The 19,003-nt window shown below is 29.9% G+C and overlaps 3 protein-coding genes across 3 annotated transcripts; 2 read left to right on the top strand and 1 right to left on the bottom strand.

Annotated features, from left to right (window-relative positions):
- Nucleotides 1–857: 857 nt before the first annotated feature.
- HELRODRAFT_109344 (hypothetical protein) lies at nt 858–5,800 on the bottom strand (the record flags this gene model as incomplete). Its single annotated transcript, XM_009013482.1, has 11 exons — nt 858–939; nt 1,072–1,145; nt 1,397–1,620; nt 2,290–2,499; nt 3,171–3,236; nt 3,592–3,663; nt 3,722–3,777; nt 3,964–4,145; nt 4,457–4,543; nt 4,978–5,023; nt 5,670–5,800. Coding segments are annotated over 11 exons (1,230 nt in total), but the record flags the coding sequence as incomplete, so codon positions are not given.
- Nucleotides 5,801–9,850: 4,050 nt separating this feature from the next.
- Nucleotides 9,851–13,604, top strand: HELRODRAFT_73175 (hypothetical protein; the record flags this gene model as incomplete). The annotated part of the gene is made up of 6 exons (XM_009013481.1): nt 9,851–10,005; nt 10,442–10,541; nt 10,602–10,655; nt 11,095–11,223; nt 12,416–12,486; nt 13,439–13,604. The coding sequence occupies 6 exons, from the start codon at nt 9,851–9,853 to the stop codon at nt 13,602–13,604; spliced, it is 675 nt and encodes a 224-aa protein (XP_009011729.1).
- Nucleotides 13,605–18,297: 4,693 nt separating this feature from the next.
- Nucleotides 18,298–18,477, top strand: HELRODRAFT_73306 (hypothetical protein; the record flags this gene model as incomplete). Its single annotated transcript, XM_009013480.1, has 1 exon — nt 18,298–18,477. The coding sequence occupies one exon, from the start codon at nt 18,298–18,300 to the stop codon at nt 18,475–18,477; it is 180 nt and encodes a 59-aa protein (XP_009011728.1).
- Nucleotides 18,478–19,003: the final 526 nt, after the last annotated feature.

Genomic DNA, 19,003 nt, shown 5'->3' with positions numbered 1-19,003 from the left:
AAAGATGCCACACAATACGAACAACGCCACAACAAATACAACAACCTTACACAACATCGCAATACATTACATACAACAACGACATTAAACATACAGCATCACAACATTAGGGCATATAAAACTATTTCGCTACACAATACATGCTGACATCAACATTACAGCAGTATGAGCAGAGGAATTTATTGCATAACACGACGCACGTATGACTAGCCTTCAGGTAGGTACTGACTAAGCATGGCCTGCATATCACCATCACAAATGTTTTTGTTGCTGGTGGTGGATGACGTGAATTTGCAATCAGCAGATGTAGTGGTTATGAGCTTTCTATGTGTTAACAAATGTTGCTATGCTAGAATTATTAACATTAACACTTCAAATATCACTAGGTATGCAGGCACCAAATATCATCATTTCATCAACATTTAACATAAAAACCATCATTAACAAAAAGATTTCCGTAGAAAATCTTTCCACATTGGCTAATTTGAAATATAATTACCCCATCATATATTTCAATATCATACTTTTTCAAAATGGGATTGGTGTGGTGGATTAATAAATATTAACGGAAATTAAGAAAATAACTTTTTGACGGGAGGGGATGAGTTTTTGAGAGGAGAAAGTGCATCCAATGGATGTAAAAATGCATCTGTAGGGACACTTTGCCCTTGCATGAGACATGCAACCAGCCAGCCAACTGTCACAACATGTGGTCTGTATGATTAAGAAATAGAGTTTTTTCCTTTAACTAATTGTTGAGCCATTTAATAAAATAATAATTTTTTATAAATTAGAAATAAGTTGATTAACCAAAAAAACAATTTAAAATGTTGCTTGACATCAGACAACCTAACTGAAATTTGTTTCAAGTTCCTGATAAGATGATGGTCAACATCATGAACCACAACGTGTGAAACACAGTCATTCAAGTCATCAAACCTGGTATTTTAAATTATTACATAAATTACCTTACTTCGTTCAATGGAAAAAACTTACAATTACAATGAATACAGGTACATTAAGATTATCATTATCAACTTGACAATCAAACTATTAATCAGTCAAACAAACCTAGTAGCACTTCCTTTGTTGCTGATTAGTTTCATCTTTTCCATATAGCTGGTCGGTATGCCACTAAAATAAATCTATAAAATTGAGATGTTGGTGGGTGATTAATGGATTGATTAACAAGATGAAACTATGCGTTCCAGTCTGCAGAACAGTAATTTTGATCAATTTTTAAAAAATGATATGAAATCTAAATTTTATTGTTATGACAAAACAGAAATTTTGATACATTTCTGAAAAGATTTTAAAAAAGTCCAAACGTAGCATAGCAATAATGAAGCAATGAAATGTTGAAATGAATAATTGAAAAGATGTTAGACTGACTTACTTTACACCCATCAAGAAAATTATTGCACTTGAAGTTCTTTGATGAAATAGATGAAAAGATTTTGTCAAAATTTTGCAAATCCTGTTCTTTAGATGTAGTGTAGCTATTGTTACATTCCATATTGATGTCAATCGTCGAATTATGCTTTGTAGTACTTGAAAGGAATGTATCATTAACATGAGACACGGAGATGGAGCTGATGTTGGCTAAAGTTGTGACATTACCTGAACGTTGTAAGGTGGTATTAGAATAGTAAAGTGGCACAATGGTTTAAATGGGCATTAAAATTGAGGTATTATTAGTACACTGAAAAATGGCATTAACAATAACAACAACAACACATGTTTAGACGACATTTTCCCCGAGATCGGGGGTTGCCGTTTGGCTACCTATGATGAAACCGAAATACCCCTCGACGCCATCCACATCTGTCACTCGCCTCAGTATCACGCAACCCCGCTTTCACCTTGTCCTTCTCCACCTGCTCTCTCCATCCCAATCGCGGACGACCCCTTCCTACCACTCCTTCAACCTCGAACTCAAACGTAGAACTCATCTTTAGATGTAATGTAGCTATTGTTACATTACATATTGATGTCAATCGTCGAATTATGCTTTGTAGTACTTGAAAGGAATGTATCATTAACATGAGACACGGAGATGGAGCTGATGTTGGCTAAAGTTGTGACACTACCTGAACGTTTTGACATTTCCTTCAACCTCGAACTCAAACTCAAAATGGCATTAACACTGTTAACATTTTTTCAACTGACGCTTGTCAGACGTTCTAAAATGAGTTCATTCGACTAGAAAAAAATTTTAAAAAATACCTTCTTTGCCAAGTAAAAAAGATAATTAAAGATAAAAACGTAATGTTATAGAACCAAGCTAACAATCAGCAAGTCGACTCTGGTTGGTTGGCGTTGAGGTATTTTTTGAACCAGTCCTTCTTCCATCACCATCATCGTCGTCGTTACTTTTCATCTGAGGTTGGATGAGGTACATGTCCTCTTCAATGCAATAACCAGCAGTCAAACAATCATCAAGCCACTGGGGGCTAACAGTTCTTATGTTGCACTTAACTGCTGCTTGGTACTTCTGCCCTGTTTGAAAATAACAACGAACTCAATGAATTAATTACTTGCTTCATTAGCTCGATGATTCAAGAGTTGAAAGAAGAAACGTTAATATCACTGAGTGTCTTATAAATTTTAATGTGTGAATTAAATTATTCAGCAAGAATTTTTTATATTTGAAAAAATAACAATAACTACACTGCCAAAAAAGTGATCAGGAAATTTATTGAAAGTATTTTAGATTAAAAAATATTTATTCTATCTACTTTGTTGTGCCTACCTTCAATATTACTGTTGATCTATAAAGAGTTAAGATAGGCTGTCCAAGAAATTATTTTACCGCATGTAATAAAAAGAGTAGTGATAGTAGTAGTCTTAATAGCAATAATGATGATGATGATAACAAAAATGCATATGACACTCCTTACTCTGCTGACTCATAAATTTGCAGCTCACACAAGCATGAAGTGTTGAGTACTTTGAAACATTGCACTTGGGGTCAATTTAAAATTACATCAAAAATAATTCTTACAATATTTTTCTCCAAACAAAGTAACGAGATCTCAATCTCTTATTGAAGAGGCATAACTTTAAAAACTTTTATAGGCAAAACAAACCAATAAAAGTAAAAAGAATGTCTTAGTACATTAATATTTTCAAAATGAACAACAAAATTAACCACCAAATACAACAACAACCTTTGGGCTCCTTTATGATTAAATGAGTGCATTCCTTAATCATTAGGCTGCCACTACACTTGCCACCTGTTGGAAATCATGCAATGATATTAGTAATTGGAGTGATAAAGCAAGCATCTAGGTTTACTGTATGTCTAAAATAAACAGCTAGGAATATAATCCTATACTGTGAACTACTCTGACATGAATTTGACACTAAGAAAAAAATAAACTCGTAACATAACAACAAAATAAAATTGTGTAGCACCAGCAAATAGTGCAAAAAGTCCCAGTATCAAAGACAGAACCAGTTATATAACAAATAAACTATCTTGCAAGTTTGTCAGTCTCGAATCCAAAGCCTTAACTTAAAAAAAAACGACTCAAAGGGCATAATGAATATACAATTAAAAAATATGCATAGGTAAAAAAATTAACAAACCATGCATCTCCACCAAGGATTTTATTTTCAGCCTTTCAGCATGTTCAAGCCCAGAGACACAAACCGACAGTCCTAATGAGAAAAAATTACAATGTTTTATGACGAAAATGGGGAAAGCAATAATACAAACCTTTGAACATGGGACATTTCATATTTTCAAATTCTTTGTCATTAGCATGAACAATTCTTCAAAAAAGTTAAAAATTCAAAAAAAGTTATATAACAATTGGTTATTATCAATTGGTTCAATTATTTTTAATATTTATCCAAGTGATAAATCCATTAAAGAAACTGCAAATAAATTTCCAAAGCCCATGTTAAGGCATACTGGATGACTGATCAATGTTGAATGGTAGCAAACAGGATGGATACCTGGTTTGAGAAGAATTCCACACTTCATCAACCCATTCAGGCAACATGACAGCTGCCTTCAATGTGTTTGCTACGATATATTTCTTGGAGCCGACCTCACCAGCCACCAGATGTGTTATGTGTTCGTCTACTACAGCCATTGTCACGCCTGACATCCATTTTACTTTTTCATATATTTCTAGCTAAATCCAGTATTAACAATAAATTTAAAAAAATCCAATGTTCAATATAGCATTAGTCACCATTTTTTGTGGGTGAATAACTAAGCAGATGATGTCTGCACATTTACAGATTTTTGGAAAAATGTTCTTAATGTACCACGTACCTTGTAATGTACCAAATAATGTACCCCATAGAAAAACTACCAAACAACCAAATCAACTTATTTAATGTAACGCATTAAAAAAAATTATGAAGACGGATGACAGAATGGAGATAAAATTTATCACAAAAAAATATAAAATCTCTTTAGAATAAAATAATGGGTATTTACTCTTCTTTCCTTTTGCAAGTTTGTGCAACTCAGCACAACTCCCTCCATTGCAAAGCAGAAAACTGGAGTGGATACTTGTGATAGAGGCTAAATAAAAACAAATCATATTTTTAACAAACGAAATTGGTTTAAAAAATCCCTGCTTAAACATTTAAACAACAAACAACAACGAACAACATCTAACAAAAGAAAAAAACAGCTATGATAACAACAACTTTTGTTATTACCATCTATATGAATGTTCATATAATTTAACACAGGACATTCAAGATGTTTCAAGATTTAAAAAGCATGAAAAATAATCAAAAAAGTATTTACTCCAAATTACAAGTCAAATTCTTTGTTTAAAATAAGTGCAGACACATGTGTCATATTAATGATTCCAAAAATGTATAAAGTCATAAGACAGTATAATATTTAAAGGATTATTTTGTTAAAATATGCAAGCATAACAAATTTTATAACATAATCTATACTAAATCAATGCAAAATAATCAAAGCTTCAATTTGAAAAAACAAACTTGAGATCTTTGTGAACATACAAGAATGCATGTAGGACCATATAATCTTCAATAAAACAATTCAAAATAATGATATCTAATACACATAATTACATATATTTATACATTTACATAAGCAATTTATATATATTCAACATGAAGCATACATAGGTGAGTGTATTAAAATTTAAATGCCTTACAGTAATTCTAATTTCCTAAACCTTTTATTAATTAACTGACATGCTCATGATTCTTAAATATTCACATTGATATTTATTCCATCACACCTCCGTGATATCACAACTAAATTTCTTTTAGAGCCCTTAAAATCTCTGGCTACCAGATCCAGATTCAGATTTTCATCTTTATGAGGCCAACAAGAAAAGAGGTGAGACCAGGTAATTGGTAACTTGAAACTAGTTCTTCACTTGAAGATTTTCTAATTTTTTATTAAGATCCCTAATTTATGCATCGACAGGGAAAAAATGACTAGCTCATACAGCATGTGTATGCAAACCTAAAAATCAATTATAAGCCATAAACACTGGATGCAATGCTTGTGGCTAAAAACAAATATGTAAGAAAACCATATTGCATGAATACTATAACTTTTGTGGTGCAGAAGCTTAACTTGAATCTATGTAAAAACAATTTCCAAGGAGCTCTACATTAGTTGATAATAAACATAAAATGAATTTCTTTGTAAAACTTACTTGCAGCCAAGATTTTTAAGGTGATTAAATCCATTGCCTGAAAATTCTTCAAAAACATAATAAACTCTTTTTTCAAGATTTTCAACTTTTGTGCAATCATTTTCTGTAATCCATACACAGTTTATCTCCATTTTCTTTATTTGCTGCATTATTAAATATAACAATTAATATTTAATAATTATTAAATATAACAATTAATATTTAATAATTATTTGATGTCACAACAATCATTCTTAACATAGCATTCTCATAATGTTTAACTAGAAAATTCATGTTTAATTATTATTTTAAGCACTTAATATGTGGTTTGAAAGCATTATTACAAATTAAATCACATTACAATACGTTGTTAATGTGGTAATAAAATTGTAATTCAATTTTGATGACACTCTTCTTATTTAATTTAAAATTAAGTCAAGCTCACGACCAAGAAACTACTAAATAAATGTCTCTATTCTAAAACAAACTATTATATTATAATACATTATGATTATACATGATTATTATACTATTATTATATTTATAATAATATAATTATTGATGTAAACCTTGCTTCTTAATAACTTAAAATTTAAATAACATACATACAGATGTTTTACTGTTTAAATTAAATTTCAGTACCTATCTTGGTCAAAAAAAGTAATTACTAAAATGTAATTACTAAAATGTAAAATCCTAAAAAAAAATCTAATCTGAAAAACAGAAAAGGTGAAATTCAATTTTTAAATTTTAAAAGGAAAAAGTATCAAACCTGAAATGCCTCAGCAATTAAACGACCGGATCGACTGATTTTTTTAACAAAATTAACCGTCACAACCATTTTGATTATTTTAATTTAGACTTGTTTCATGGGTTCGAAAGATGAATTTGATGAAAATAAAAGCGAACAATGTAACAGTGGGCGACGATTTCAATGCATTAAAACTTTACCGCTTTATTGCGATCCAGCGATGTGTCAAATATGATACCAAATACTTTCACGCAGGTTCATAGAATCAGAAATCATGAATGGGAAATTCGATGATCTCGATAAAAGACTTTTCAGTTATGAAAAAATTTCTCAAAAATTGATGAAATAAGTTATAAAAAACGCTTTAAATCTATAAAAAATACAAAACTGGTGAAACATAAGTTAATCAGATATAATCAATCAATCAATTATCTTATAAAGCTATATTTCCGCGGTGTTCAACAGCGCTCCTTCGTTTCTTCTCTGCCCTTACTGAGTTTTACTTTTACAAACAGATGGGTCCTGTCCTGAAAACCGCTATGAATTTCGCAAGTGAAGGAGTAGTTAGGAGGTGAAGATTTCCCTGGTTCTATCTAACTTGCTGGATATTAAATTACAATCTATATCTATACGAACTGTTATGCAATTGAATATATGGTATATCAAAACGTATGTTTTGATAAGAAAAAATCGTTTAAATATATATTCAAACAAGAGGTATAAAAAATACTTCTCAAAACAGGTATCAATTACACCGTTATAGCACACTTATAATGAACAGGCTTCCAAAATGATCAGTAACTGTTTTATTGCCAAACTTATAGTTGCCTGCTGGAGCTAATTCTCGACCGGTTAAACTTATGACAACTTTATTAAATTATATATATATATATATATATATACATATATATATATATATATACGTTTATGACCACTGACATATTATTTATTTATATTTAATTTTATGTTAAATGTTAGTATCTAAACAATTAAGGTACCATGGCATTTATTACGACTTTTTTAGAAAGGTCGGTCGCTATATCAAAGTTCAAAATTATTTTGTGCAAGTAAGTGGATGTCGCGTTCGCTACTTTCGTTCACTTGCGGTGTTCGGCGTTGTGTTTCTATACATTGGAATTCGCCATTGAAAAATTTTGTGTTGGTTCGGCGTTTTTGCAATTTCACTAATATGGCCGACCAATCCAAGTACATGGAAATATCAGGTGAATTTACTCAGAATTGTTAAATTTTATCAACTTGTTCTTAACGAGCCCGAAGTTAGCACCGGTAAACAGCAACGACTATATTCAAAGGGAGGCGTTTTGATTTGATTATATTATATCATAGATTCCGATGTTTTAATTCAATGGAACGTACATTACTATTTTGAAACCAAAGAAATTATAATGTAATTATTTTATATTTTCAGAAGTGTCGTTGTTTCTTATTGAATTTTTTATAATAATTTTATGGTTATAAAAAATAAATTATCCTTAAAACAAATAAATTGATGACGAATATAGGAGAAAATATGATCAATCAATCAATAAGCTTGTAAAGCGTTATTTCCGCGATGTTCAACAGCGCTCCTCAATGAATTTTGTAAATAGATGCGCTCTGAACTTCGTAAGTGATGGAGTAATCAGAGAAGTAGATAGAGAGTTCCAGAGAAAAGGGCCAGAAAAAGCAAAAGCTATTTAGCAAAAGAGTGTTTAACACCAGTTAAGAGGAGTGTTTGATACCAGTTAAGAGGAGTGTTTAACACCAGTTAAGAAGAAGCGAGAACAAGATGACGATTGTAAACTGGGGCATTTAGGTTCAGTTAATAAATCAAGTACTTAGGAAATAATTTAGATTGAGACTTATACATAGATGTGCAAATTTTAAAAATTATTCTATATTTTATAGGAAAAGAACAAGAGAACAAGATATGGAGATATATGAGAATAGATAGGGACACGAACAACTAAGCTTTGCTTAAAGGATAGAGTATAGAATCAGGAAGACCATTGTAAAGCGAGTTACAATAATCAATCCTAGATAAGACCGACGAAGTAACAAGAAGGGGAAGAATAGGATCATCAAGAAAAGGCAAAAGTTTTTTATTCTACGTAAATAAAAATAAGAACTCCTAGCAACATTATTAATCTGAGAAGAAAGAGACATACTAGAATTAAGATGAAGTCTAGACTACGAAACTTGTGAGAAACATCAAGAGTTTTGGAATCAGGTAAGATAATAGGATGAATAGTAATAGTTTGCTTAGATTTATTAAAACAAATTAATTCAAATTTAGAAGGATTAAGTTTATGACACATAAAATCAGACCAAGCGATAATTGAAGAAAGACAGAGATAGATTATGAAAAACACTTTTGAGATTAGATGGAGGAAAAGAAGTATAAATATAAAAATCATCAGCATCAGCAGAAGAGTGTTTAACACGAATTTAGAAGAAGTGAGAACAAGATGACGATTTAGGTTCAATTAATATATCTGATAAGTACTTAGGAAATAATTTAGATTAAGATTTATACATAAATGTGCAAATTTTAAAAATTATTCTATATTTTATAGGTATCCAGTGCAAGAGAACAAGATATGGAAATATGTGAGATAAGAATCAATCAATCAATCAATTAGCTTATATAGCGCTATTTCCGCGATGTTCAACAGCGCTCTTTAATGAATTTTGAAAACAGATGGGTCTTGAGATCCGCTCTGAACTTTGCAAGTGATGGAGAAGTAGTCAGAGAAGTAGGTAGAGAGTTCCAGAGAAAAGGACCAGAAAAAGCAAAAGCAGATTTGGCAAAAGAGTGTTTAACACAAGTTAAGAAAAAGCGAGAACAAAAAGACGATCGTAAATCGGGGCGACGACCAACTAGACGAGCAGCAGAGTTAAAAGCTTTACTTAAAGGATGGAGTGTAGAATCAGGAAGACCATAGTCGAGCGAGTTGCAATATTCAATCCTAGATAAGTTTATATATATCGTAAGCATTAAAGTAAACGCATGTTCTTCCATGCTTTTATAAGGTAGGCATTAAAATAAACTTCCATACAGTTATTTAAAAGTGTTTTAACATGTAAATTAACTAGTGGGTTATGAAATAAAGTCCAATGCATTTTTGCAAGCATTTTAAAACACAATTCACCACAATTAATTGACAAATTTGAATAAAATAGTAATCTTATTTTATATGCTTCCACGATGTTTAAAATTATATTTTTTTGAGCAATGCTTAACAAGTAATTTATTTATTTTAATATTTTCTATACTGTTTACTTAAATTATTTTAATTTTGAAGTTTCTTTTACTCCGCCACGTTCTTCTAAGTTTTGATTCTTCATATCACAATAACGTTCTGTTTTCATCATTTGTTTCTTGGTATTTCAATATTGAAACAATACTTTTAAGCTGTTAAAAATGTAATATCTATAAAACTAAAAAGGTATGAGAAGACCGTACAAAAACAAAAACTCGACGTTTGACATTGAAAATGTACTTAAAAAAGATCCATTTGACATTTTTTGCAATTGGTTTTCGGAGGCTTGTGAAGATGAAAACGTGATTGAACCAAACGCCATGGCTCTTGCAACATCTTCAAAGTTTTAAATTATTCGTATTTACTTTGATTTTACTCGAATTCAAATTTATGTTATTCGCATCTAAAAACAAAAATTAGAAAGTAAACCGAATGACATTAGTAGTGATTTATAAAAAAAAAGATGTTGACAGTTTGTTATGTATCACACTGGTCTAGTGGTATTTTTAAAAATATATGCATATTTTAAAAGAATAGTAAAAATTCATCGGAAATTATATTTTGTTTTTATGTGCTTTCCTTTAGCGTTTAGCAGAATATTTGCTATAAAAAAATTTTCCATCAAGATGTTTTTTACATAGTTAAAAGTTGAAAAGTTTTTTTGAAGAAGGCTCGAATAATTGAAATGTAAATATCAGTATGTAGCTAATTTCATTAATGTCGGTAATTTTTAAATTAATTATTACTGCTTTTAATAATATGAATTTTTTATTCCTAAGACAAGGAATACCAACTGTGAGAATGGTTCTGTTAAAAGGATACGATGATAAAGGATTTACGTTTTTTACTAATTACAAAAGCAGAAAGGGAACTGACTTGGTGTAAAATGTTTGAAGTTTCATTAACTAATTTTTTATTAAATATTTTTATCAATTAAAGGAATCTAATCCCGAAGCACACTTGCTGTTCTATTGGCCATCTTTGCATAGGCAGGTAAATAAATGGCAATTTGCTTATTAGTTTTTATTATGATATTTCACTAATGGAATTGTATCGTTGTCTTCCTTGTGTTATAAACTGTTTTGGAAGTGAAGCAAAACTATCATTAACGTCCCACTTATATTATAACTTCTGCACTGAATCGCTAAATAACATGTGAATAATGATCATTGTTGACTCAAAATCTCGAGGTTGAGCACAATGATACCAGCGTTTCCCTATCGACTTTTAAGTTCAAGTTCCCTAACTAAATTTATATACTAAATTTTCGAAAGTTCATTTCTACCTTAATGGTAAAATATTTTCCATTTTATTTGGGAGCTGATAGTTTATGGAATCAGGATGTTATCAATTACGTGCAAGATTGCTTTTGTAAATATATTTTCGTTTTACCATTCTAATGAGTTTTTAAAATATTTTTTCAACGATAAAGATTCGCATTGGAGGTTCAGTTTCAAAATTATCAGAAATTGAAAGTGCTGAATATTTCAAATTTAGACCAAGAGCAAGTCAGATAAGTTGCTATGTTAGTGAACAAAGTCAACCTGTTTCAGGAAAAAATGTACGGTTGATTTTTTTTCTTTAACCTTGCTTTATAATTTTTTAAATGTATTAAGGCAAAATAAAAACTATCATAAATGTAAAGTAGAAAAATGATGAAGGACAAAGTAATGTCTATGCATAGCGGGGTAAAAACGGCTGCGAGGATATTGATCAAAATAAATAAAGACTGTTCCGATGTGTGGAGACCTTATATGAACAAACATCCGACAGGGAAAATGTCTTTCTTTGACTGCAAAGCATCTGTTTTTAAATTTTTGCCTAAGTAAAGGGTTGGCTCCTAAACGCTGATGACCAAAAATTTTTATTCATAACGTGGACAATGAATTTTATTATAAAACGAGATAAAACAGTGGAGTAAGAAAGATTAAACTTAAACTTTGTTAGTCATAGGTAATGAGCTGCATCATTTACACAAACACACACAGATATATATATATATATATATATATATATATATATATATATATATATATATATATATATATATATACACGAGTACATAAAGTACACTATATATATATACACTATATACGAGTTTTCATTATCGATAAATATAACACTTTTATGTGTTTTCGTTATCGATAAATATAACACTTTTACGTTTTTTCATTATCGACGATTCCTCTGTTTCTAAATTTATTGGTAGGAAGATTCCATTGTTGTATATTTATTATCGGATGTCTTTGTTCTGGAGTATTGATTTGGCTAGTCGTAAATTATAATGGTTGTTATTGTAATGTAAAATTTCAATATTGTGGTCCAAGATGTGTTTAGTAATTTTAGTTTTGTGTTTCTCTTTCATGTGTTGTATATATATATATATATATATATATATATATATATATATATATATATATATAACACATGTTTCTCTTTCATGTGTTATATATATATATATAACACATGTTTCTCTTTCATGTGTTATATATATATATATATATATAGTGTATTTTATGTACTCGTACTGGGCCAACCGTAGTTGCGGAAATTCTCACTATATATAAATATATGTATATAATAAAACTACGAAACTAATTCATTAGTTTCAATTAAGTGTAAATTCCAAAATATTTGCCGTTTATAAAAGGTTTATAAAGTAGATTGAGTTCGTAGGTTCCCAAATGTTTTGCAGTTTTTTTTCTATAGCGTCAAGACATCTATGTTTTTTAAAATTAAGAATTTTTATCAAGGAGCTGGAAGAAAGAAGAATGCACGCTGAACAGCTGTTCGAAAATAAAGAAGTTGAAAAGCCAGAATTTTGGTAGGTATTTTACCTTTAATTTAAAAGAATTAGAAACTAAAATATAACTGAAATTTTAAAATTTTGTTTGCGTGAAAAAAAGTAGACAATCTATGCTGACCTGAAGAGTGTTGTTTTCATTCATTGAGGAGTGTGACGACATGACTCAGAGATTTGCAGCAGTTAGTCGAACATTTGGATAAGGTTCTGAAATAGAGCTGAACGGGAATTGAAATTGATTACTAATCGAAATTGATTATTAATATCCTTCCCTTTTTCGATATTTCCATTTTTCTTTAGAATCACCATTCTTGACAACGTTCCTTAAAATCTCCATTGCCTTTGTTTAGAAACTCATTTCCATGTTTTTCCTCCAATTTATTTTTATTCCTTTTTTTTCATTCCCCAATATTAACTAAAAAACTTAAAATTATAAACATATATTTTCAAATAATAAAAATACATAATTTTAAAAAAAATTAATAAATTAAAATTTTAATTATAAAACATTTATAATATCGATTTTTAAATCGATTTTTAATAGTGTCTGAAAATAAAAGAATTAAAAAAATATTGGTGAAAAAATTCAATATTGTTCTCAATAAGCGATAGATAAAATCCCTAATCAATAAAAGGAGACTATCATTTCCCATGAGAATCCAGAAATTTAATTCTTTTTGGACTCTAATTTTGCAGTAGAACTATCTAGAATTCAATATTGTTCTCAATATCTATCGCTTATTGTACATAATAAAATTCTTAATCAACAAAAGAAGACTATCAATTCCCATAAGAATCCAGAAATTTCCGTTTAGGACTAGTTCGGCTGGACTCTGAGAGAGTTTAAACATTTTCGGCAGGACCGTTTGGGGCTCTCTAGCTTCTTGATTCAAATTTGATTAATAATGATAATACTAATATTTTTGTAACATGTCTTTTTTATTTTGCTTAATTTGTTTATATTTTCATAAAGGGGTGGATATATTCTAACACCTAGAAACTTTGAATTTTGGCAAGGTCAAACTGATCGGTTTCATGACAGGGTTTATTTTCGCAAACTGCTGCAAGATGAAGATGCCAGCAATAACTGCATCAAGAAAGCAGAAAATGGATGGGTTTATGAAATTCTTTGTCCATAATATGAAAGTTTTATGAGTAAATTTATTGCTTTCTTTTTAACTTTTCTATAAATTTGTGAAACAACATAGCAAAACTCACTTTTCTTTTCAGTCGCTTGTGAGCCAATGATATTTTGTGATTTTATTATTTATTAAATGAATCAAACAGTCAAATCTTTTGTTCAATAGGGAGTGAAACAACTTCCAACGTCACGAAAGACAAATACGATGATCACACATTTTATTTACTAAATTATGACTAGAGGTATCCTGAGTGTATGCTAGAAGCAGATTTGTTGGAGTCGAATACCCCTAAACTCTGCTTAAGGGATTGGATTTGTGTTTCAGGTGTATTGCACGCACAAGGCAAAATGATCGATGTATCGGTTTCGTAAGACACAATAACTCGTGTTAAACACTCTCTTGCTAAATCTGCTTTTGCTTTTTCCGGCCCTTTTTCTCTGGAATTCTTTACCTGCTTCTCTGACTACTTCTCTATCACTTACGAAGTTCAAAGCAGATTTCAAGACCCATCTATTTGCAAAATTTATTGAGGAGCTCTGTTGAACATCGCGGAAATAGCGCTTTACAAGCTAATTGATTGATTGATTGGTTGATTGATTGATTGATTGATTGACATGTTATGTTAAAAAAAAATACTATTATACCGCTAGCGAACAGACAATTTCATCCGCCTAACAAGCGTAACATATGATAAAATTAAATGGTGCTAATGCTGAGTAAATTAAACGTTTCATCAAACGATTGTTCATGGAATCGCATTGACTTACACGTGAATTGATTTACGATAACGTTACTGGATTTTCGAGTTCATTATACCGAGATTGGGAACGACTATCAAGGTCTCGAATGGATAGGTGATTAAAGATTAAACTGTTTTAAAATAATACGTTCAAGTATTGTTTCTTGAATCTGTGTTGGAAGTTGAAAATTTTATTTTGGTACTTTTAGATTTAAAAGTTAATTATTTTATTTTCATTGCATTACCTTTAAAAAACGTTTAAAAATAAACTTACTTTAATAGTTAGATTTTTTTACGCAGCTGGCGTTCGGCGGATTATTCTTGTGGGTTGTGCCTCTGAATTTTCATTAAAGATTAAATAATAAAGCCTTGAAATGTTCCAAATTGATTTAGAAACTGTTGTTTGTTTTTTTATATTGATGGCTGCCTTGTTGCAATCACTTTATTCGCTCTTTGTCTTTTCAAAAGGTTAGAATTAGAAGTTTAATTTCAAAAAAGAAGAATGATTTTTAATTTTTTTTTTAATTGGGACTTTTACTGTGACTCCACTACTGACTACCAAGTATTAAGTGTAATTTTTTTTATAATAATTTAATTGTTGAAATTTAATATTAACTAATATGTTAATCATTTATTTAATTGACCAAGGCAAAATTCAAATATAATTTGGTTTTAGTTTTTTGTTTTTGTTAGCAGTTAGTAAGTTGCATTATGAAAAAATTTAATCAGAAGAACACTAGCCTCCGGCAGGTATCTCAGATGCCTAAAAATTTTTTTAAACCCATTTAAAAACCAGGTGCAACATAGTAAAGTAAAGGATTATTAACCAAAAAACTAGATTGAAATTTGCCACAACCCACAGAAGATATATATATGCACAGTGAGATAAGGTTGTATAAAACGCCTCATAGTTATATAAAAAAAACATCTATATAAAAAAGTGTAAATATATGGATAGATATATATATTATATATATAAATCTGGTAAGAATTTATAATTGATCAACCTAGCAAATACAATGTTTGAATAATATAAATTATTATAAAATAAAGCCAAGGATTTATTCAATGAAAAATAGCCAAATTTAAGTGTTTAAAACTGTGATGAGATCATGAATGACCTGCTACTGTCTGATTTGAATAGTAATCCAATCAATATTTCAAGATGTTACAAAATGTTGCAAAGAACATTCATTTATTTTTATGTTTATTGCTTACATTATATAATTAATACGACAACATTTATTATATGATATAGTATTATAGTATGATCTGATATGATTTATTTACTATAAAATAAATTGCTTTCATTTTCAATTTTTTTACTTTTATTATTTAATTTTTTATTATGGTTTTTTTAAATTTAATATTAAATAAAAAATCTTTGAAAACTCCATATTTGTTTGGAATTGAATTTCATTTTTGCGTTAACACTTTCAGCTCTAATATTTTCAAATGAACAATATTGAGATACATTGAAAATGTTGTCTATGTGGTTTGGATTGATATAAGGAGAATAAAGGAAGAAATTAATTCTGAAATATTTGTAATTTGAATTATAGCATATTTATTTATTAGCTTATTTTTTGTTAAACTTTGCTGTGTATTTGCTTATAACAATTTTTCTAGATCATGAAAACGAAAATTTGGGTTTATTGACTGGCTGGCATTTATTTGGGCGAAAGGTAAATGTTAAAAAATGATTAAAATTTAAATGAACCAAATCGTAACTGTAAAATCTGTTGAATCATTGTGTAATTTCATTAAAATATGCAAACTGAAATAAACAGTTAGTCATTATTCATCGTGTTTAAAATGTTGTGGATCACAGCATTTATGTTTTTAAATATTATAAAACCAGCAGGACCACTCTGATGTAGAATGGAGAGTTTGGAAATCTATGTTTGAAGGTTTGTTTCTCTGGATCGTCGGACATATTAGTTTGTCAATGATGTTGAAATTTTTTAAACTTTTAGAGGTTTATTTTTTTTCGTATTAATTTTACTTAGATAATAAATGTAATTTTCTATTTTTCAAGGTGCGTAATTTGTGTTTTTCCTGTTACTCAATTTTTTTCCTCATAAGCAGTGTGGGACCCAAAGTGACGCTTTTTTATATGTTTGAAATATTTACTATTAGCTTTATACCTTGCATTCTTCTTTCTCAAACGTGTGTCTGGATTTTATCAGGATTATTCCTTTCTGTTTTGGTCACACCACATGTGAAATGCTTTTTGGTTAGTAAAATAGCCACTCACAAAATTTCATAAAATGCTAAATAAAACTATTATAATTTTTAGATGGGTAAAATTATTCAGGCTCCTCATGATGCTGTTAGATATTATTATCAGGAATACATTCTTTCAATGGGCTTGTTACGGTTTACAAGCAGCGCTCTATACATAGTTAAATATGCAAACTCTATTGACGGTCATAAAGCTTCCAAAGTTATTGTGTTTAAGAAACCCATACCAAATCGTAAAAATAAAGCAAAAAGACTTTTTATTTTGAAAAATCGTAATATCTCAACTTCAGTAAAATGGACAGTATTAGATTTAGTTTGTTACAATTTATATCTCCCACTGGTTGTTTTTGGACCATTAATGACTTTTGAAACTTTCTTGCTTCAGGTTTGTATTTTTCTAATTTCGTTTTTTTCATTATTTGTCTTTTACTTTCAACTAGAATTTGAAAATATCAATTAAATAAGTTAAAACTAGCAATGATCAGAAACTGCACCATTTTTATATTTCTGTAACAAAAATTTTAAGTTCAATATCATGTTAATTCCTTCGATCTTTCGTCATCATATTTAGTGTTCCATATATATGGTTCTAAAGTATTCATAATTATATAAATATACATATTTATAGTTGTATATGTTAAAACCAAAACATGATGAATGACACTGAACAAACATCAAGTAACAAATGAATCAGCTCTTTGTTCAGTTGATAGTTGCACTCGTCAGCATTCAATTGAATATTCTCCATTAAACAACGCAGGAACCGCTGCAACATGCCCAAAATGTGATTCGTTGCAAAAACAGTTCTCTGCCGCCACTTGATCTAACACTATTAACTTACACATTGTTTGGAAAAATTTAAAAGTGTTGGGACCCATAGGGCCGAGAACCTCGATACATATTGGGAGTGCTTTTTCGTATTTTTTCATTTTCTCGTGCCAAGAACCGTAACGTCCCAAGTCTAACATCTACCGGTTCTTCAAGGGTTTGGAGTACAACCATGCGCTGAAATGCCGATGGTTTCTTCAAAATTAAGATTGAGGCCTTGGAAAAGAGCTGGCAAATGTAGTCGTTTAACGCTGAGTTACGTAATTGACTGCCCTCACTCTGACGACAAACCAAACCGTGATGACCAAATTCGTTCGTCCACGCCTCGCATCAGCATGTATATTTTTTTGAATAACCAGACCGAATCTAAAACCAATGGCAAATCTCACAGACTTGTCATGTCACCGAGCCATGTTGTACAAATATATTATGTGTATATGTGTGTTTATTTTTTAGGTTTTCGTTAACACATTTCTTTGCTTTGCATTTGTTTTTCTAAACAATATTCAACACAACGCTATCTTTTTAAATTCATAATTATTTAATACTGCTATTTTAACGCTTTGCACTGATTGCTTGCTAGATATGACCTTAATAATAGGATAATATGTGTTGTCCTGCCGTTAATTAATAGTTTTATAAGTTTTACCTGGTATTTTGTATTCATTTCTACTATTTATATTCTTTTTTTATCAATTTAATTTAATTCCTAAAAATTTTTTCTAGTTTAAAAAATCTCAGAAAGAATTAACTTATGATGATATTTGCGGCGCTTTGCAAAGACTCATAAAATCCATTTTCTGGATGTTTTTCATAGATGCATGTTCCCACTTTTTCTACAGTTACGCATTTCTGGACCATCCAAATTTGTTAAAAGCCATGCCTCTGTGGTCTCTAGCTGCGGTTGGTTATGTGATCGGCCAAATTTTTATGGTAAAATATTTTGTAATATGGAGTTTGTCATCTGCAGTTGCCAGATTGGATCAGATAGTTACCGCTGATCCTCCGTGTTGCATCTCGCGAGTATATTCTTATTCACAGATGTGGAGGTTTTTTTAATTTATATTTTCAGTTGCAATAGAACTTTGCCTAAAAATTTATCTCTTGCTATTTTCTTCTGTATTAATCTTTTTTGTTGTTATTTAATCGAAATTGCCGATGTTTGTGAATATGTATTCACGTTTTCAAAATTTTTTATAAAAGATTAGAAACGCTTAGCTCTGTTTTTACCTTTAAAGAGGTAACCAATCAAAGTCGCTAACATAATTTATTTCAACAGGCAGTTTGACAAAGGATTGTATCAGTTTTTGAAACAGTTGAGTTGAATTTAATTTATAAACTCGTCATTCAGTAATTTAAAAACCTTTCTTCGTTATAGACATATTTTCCTCCCCCTCAAAGACCAAAGTCCTGTTTTTTCAGTTTTAATTCCGTTTTTCTTTGTTTGCATATGGCATGGAGGCACATTAAAGTTATTCTTATGGATTATTATAAATATATTTTCTCTAGTCGCTGAAAAGCTTCTACACGTTTTCTACTCCACTCCAGCCTTTATCCAATTTGATGTAAGATATTTTTTTATGTT

The sequence above is a fragment of the Helobdella robusta genome, assembly GCF_000326865.2.
Source record: "Helobdella robusta unplaced genomic scaffold HELROscaffold_12, whole genome shotgun sequence".
Classification (NCBI taxonomy): Eukaryota; Metazoa; Annelida; class Clitellata; order Rhynchobdellida; family Glossiphoniidae; genus Helobdella; species Helobdella robusta.
This window is presented reverse-complemented; position numbering and strand designations above follow the sequence as displayed.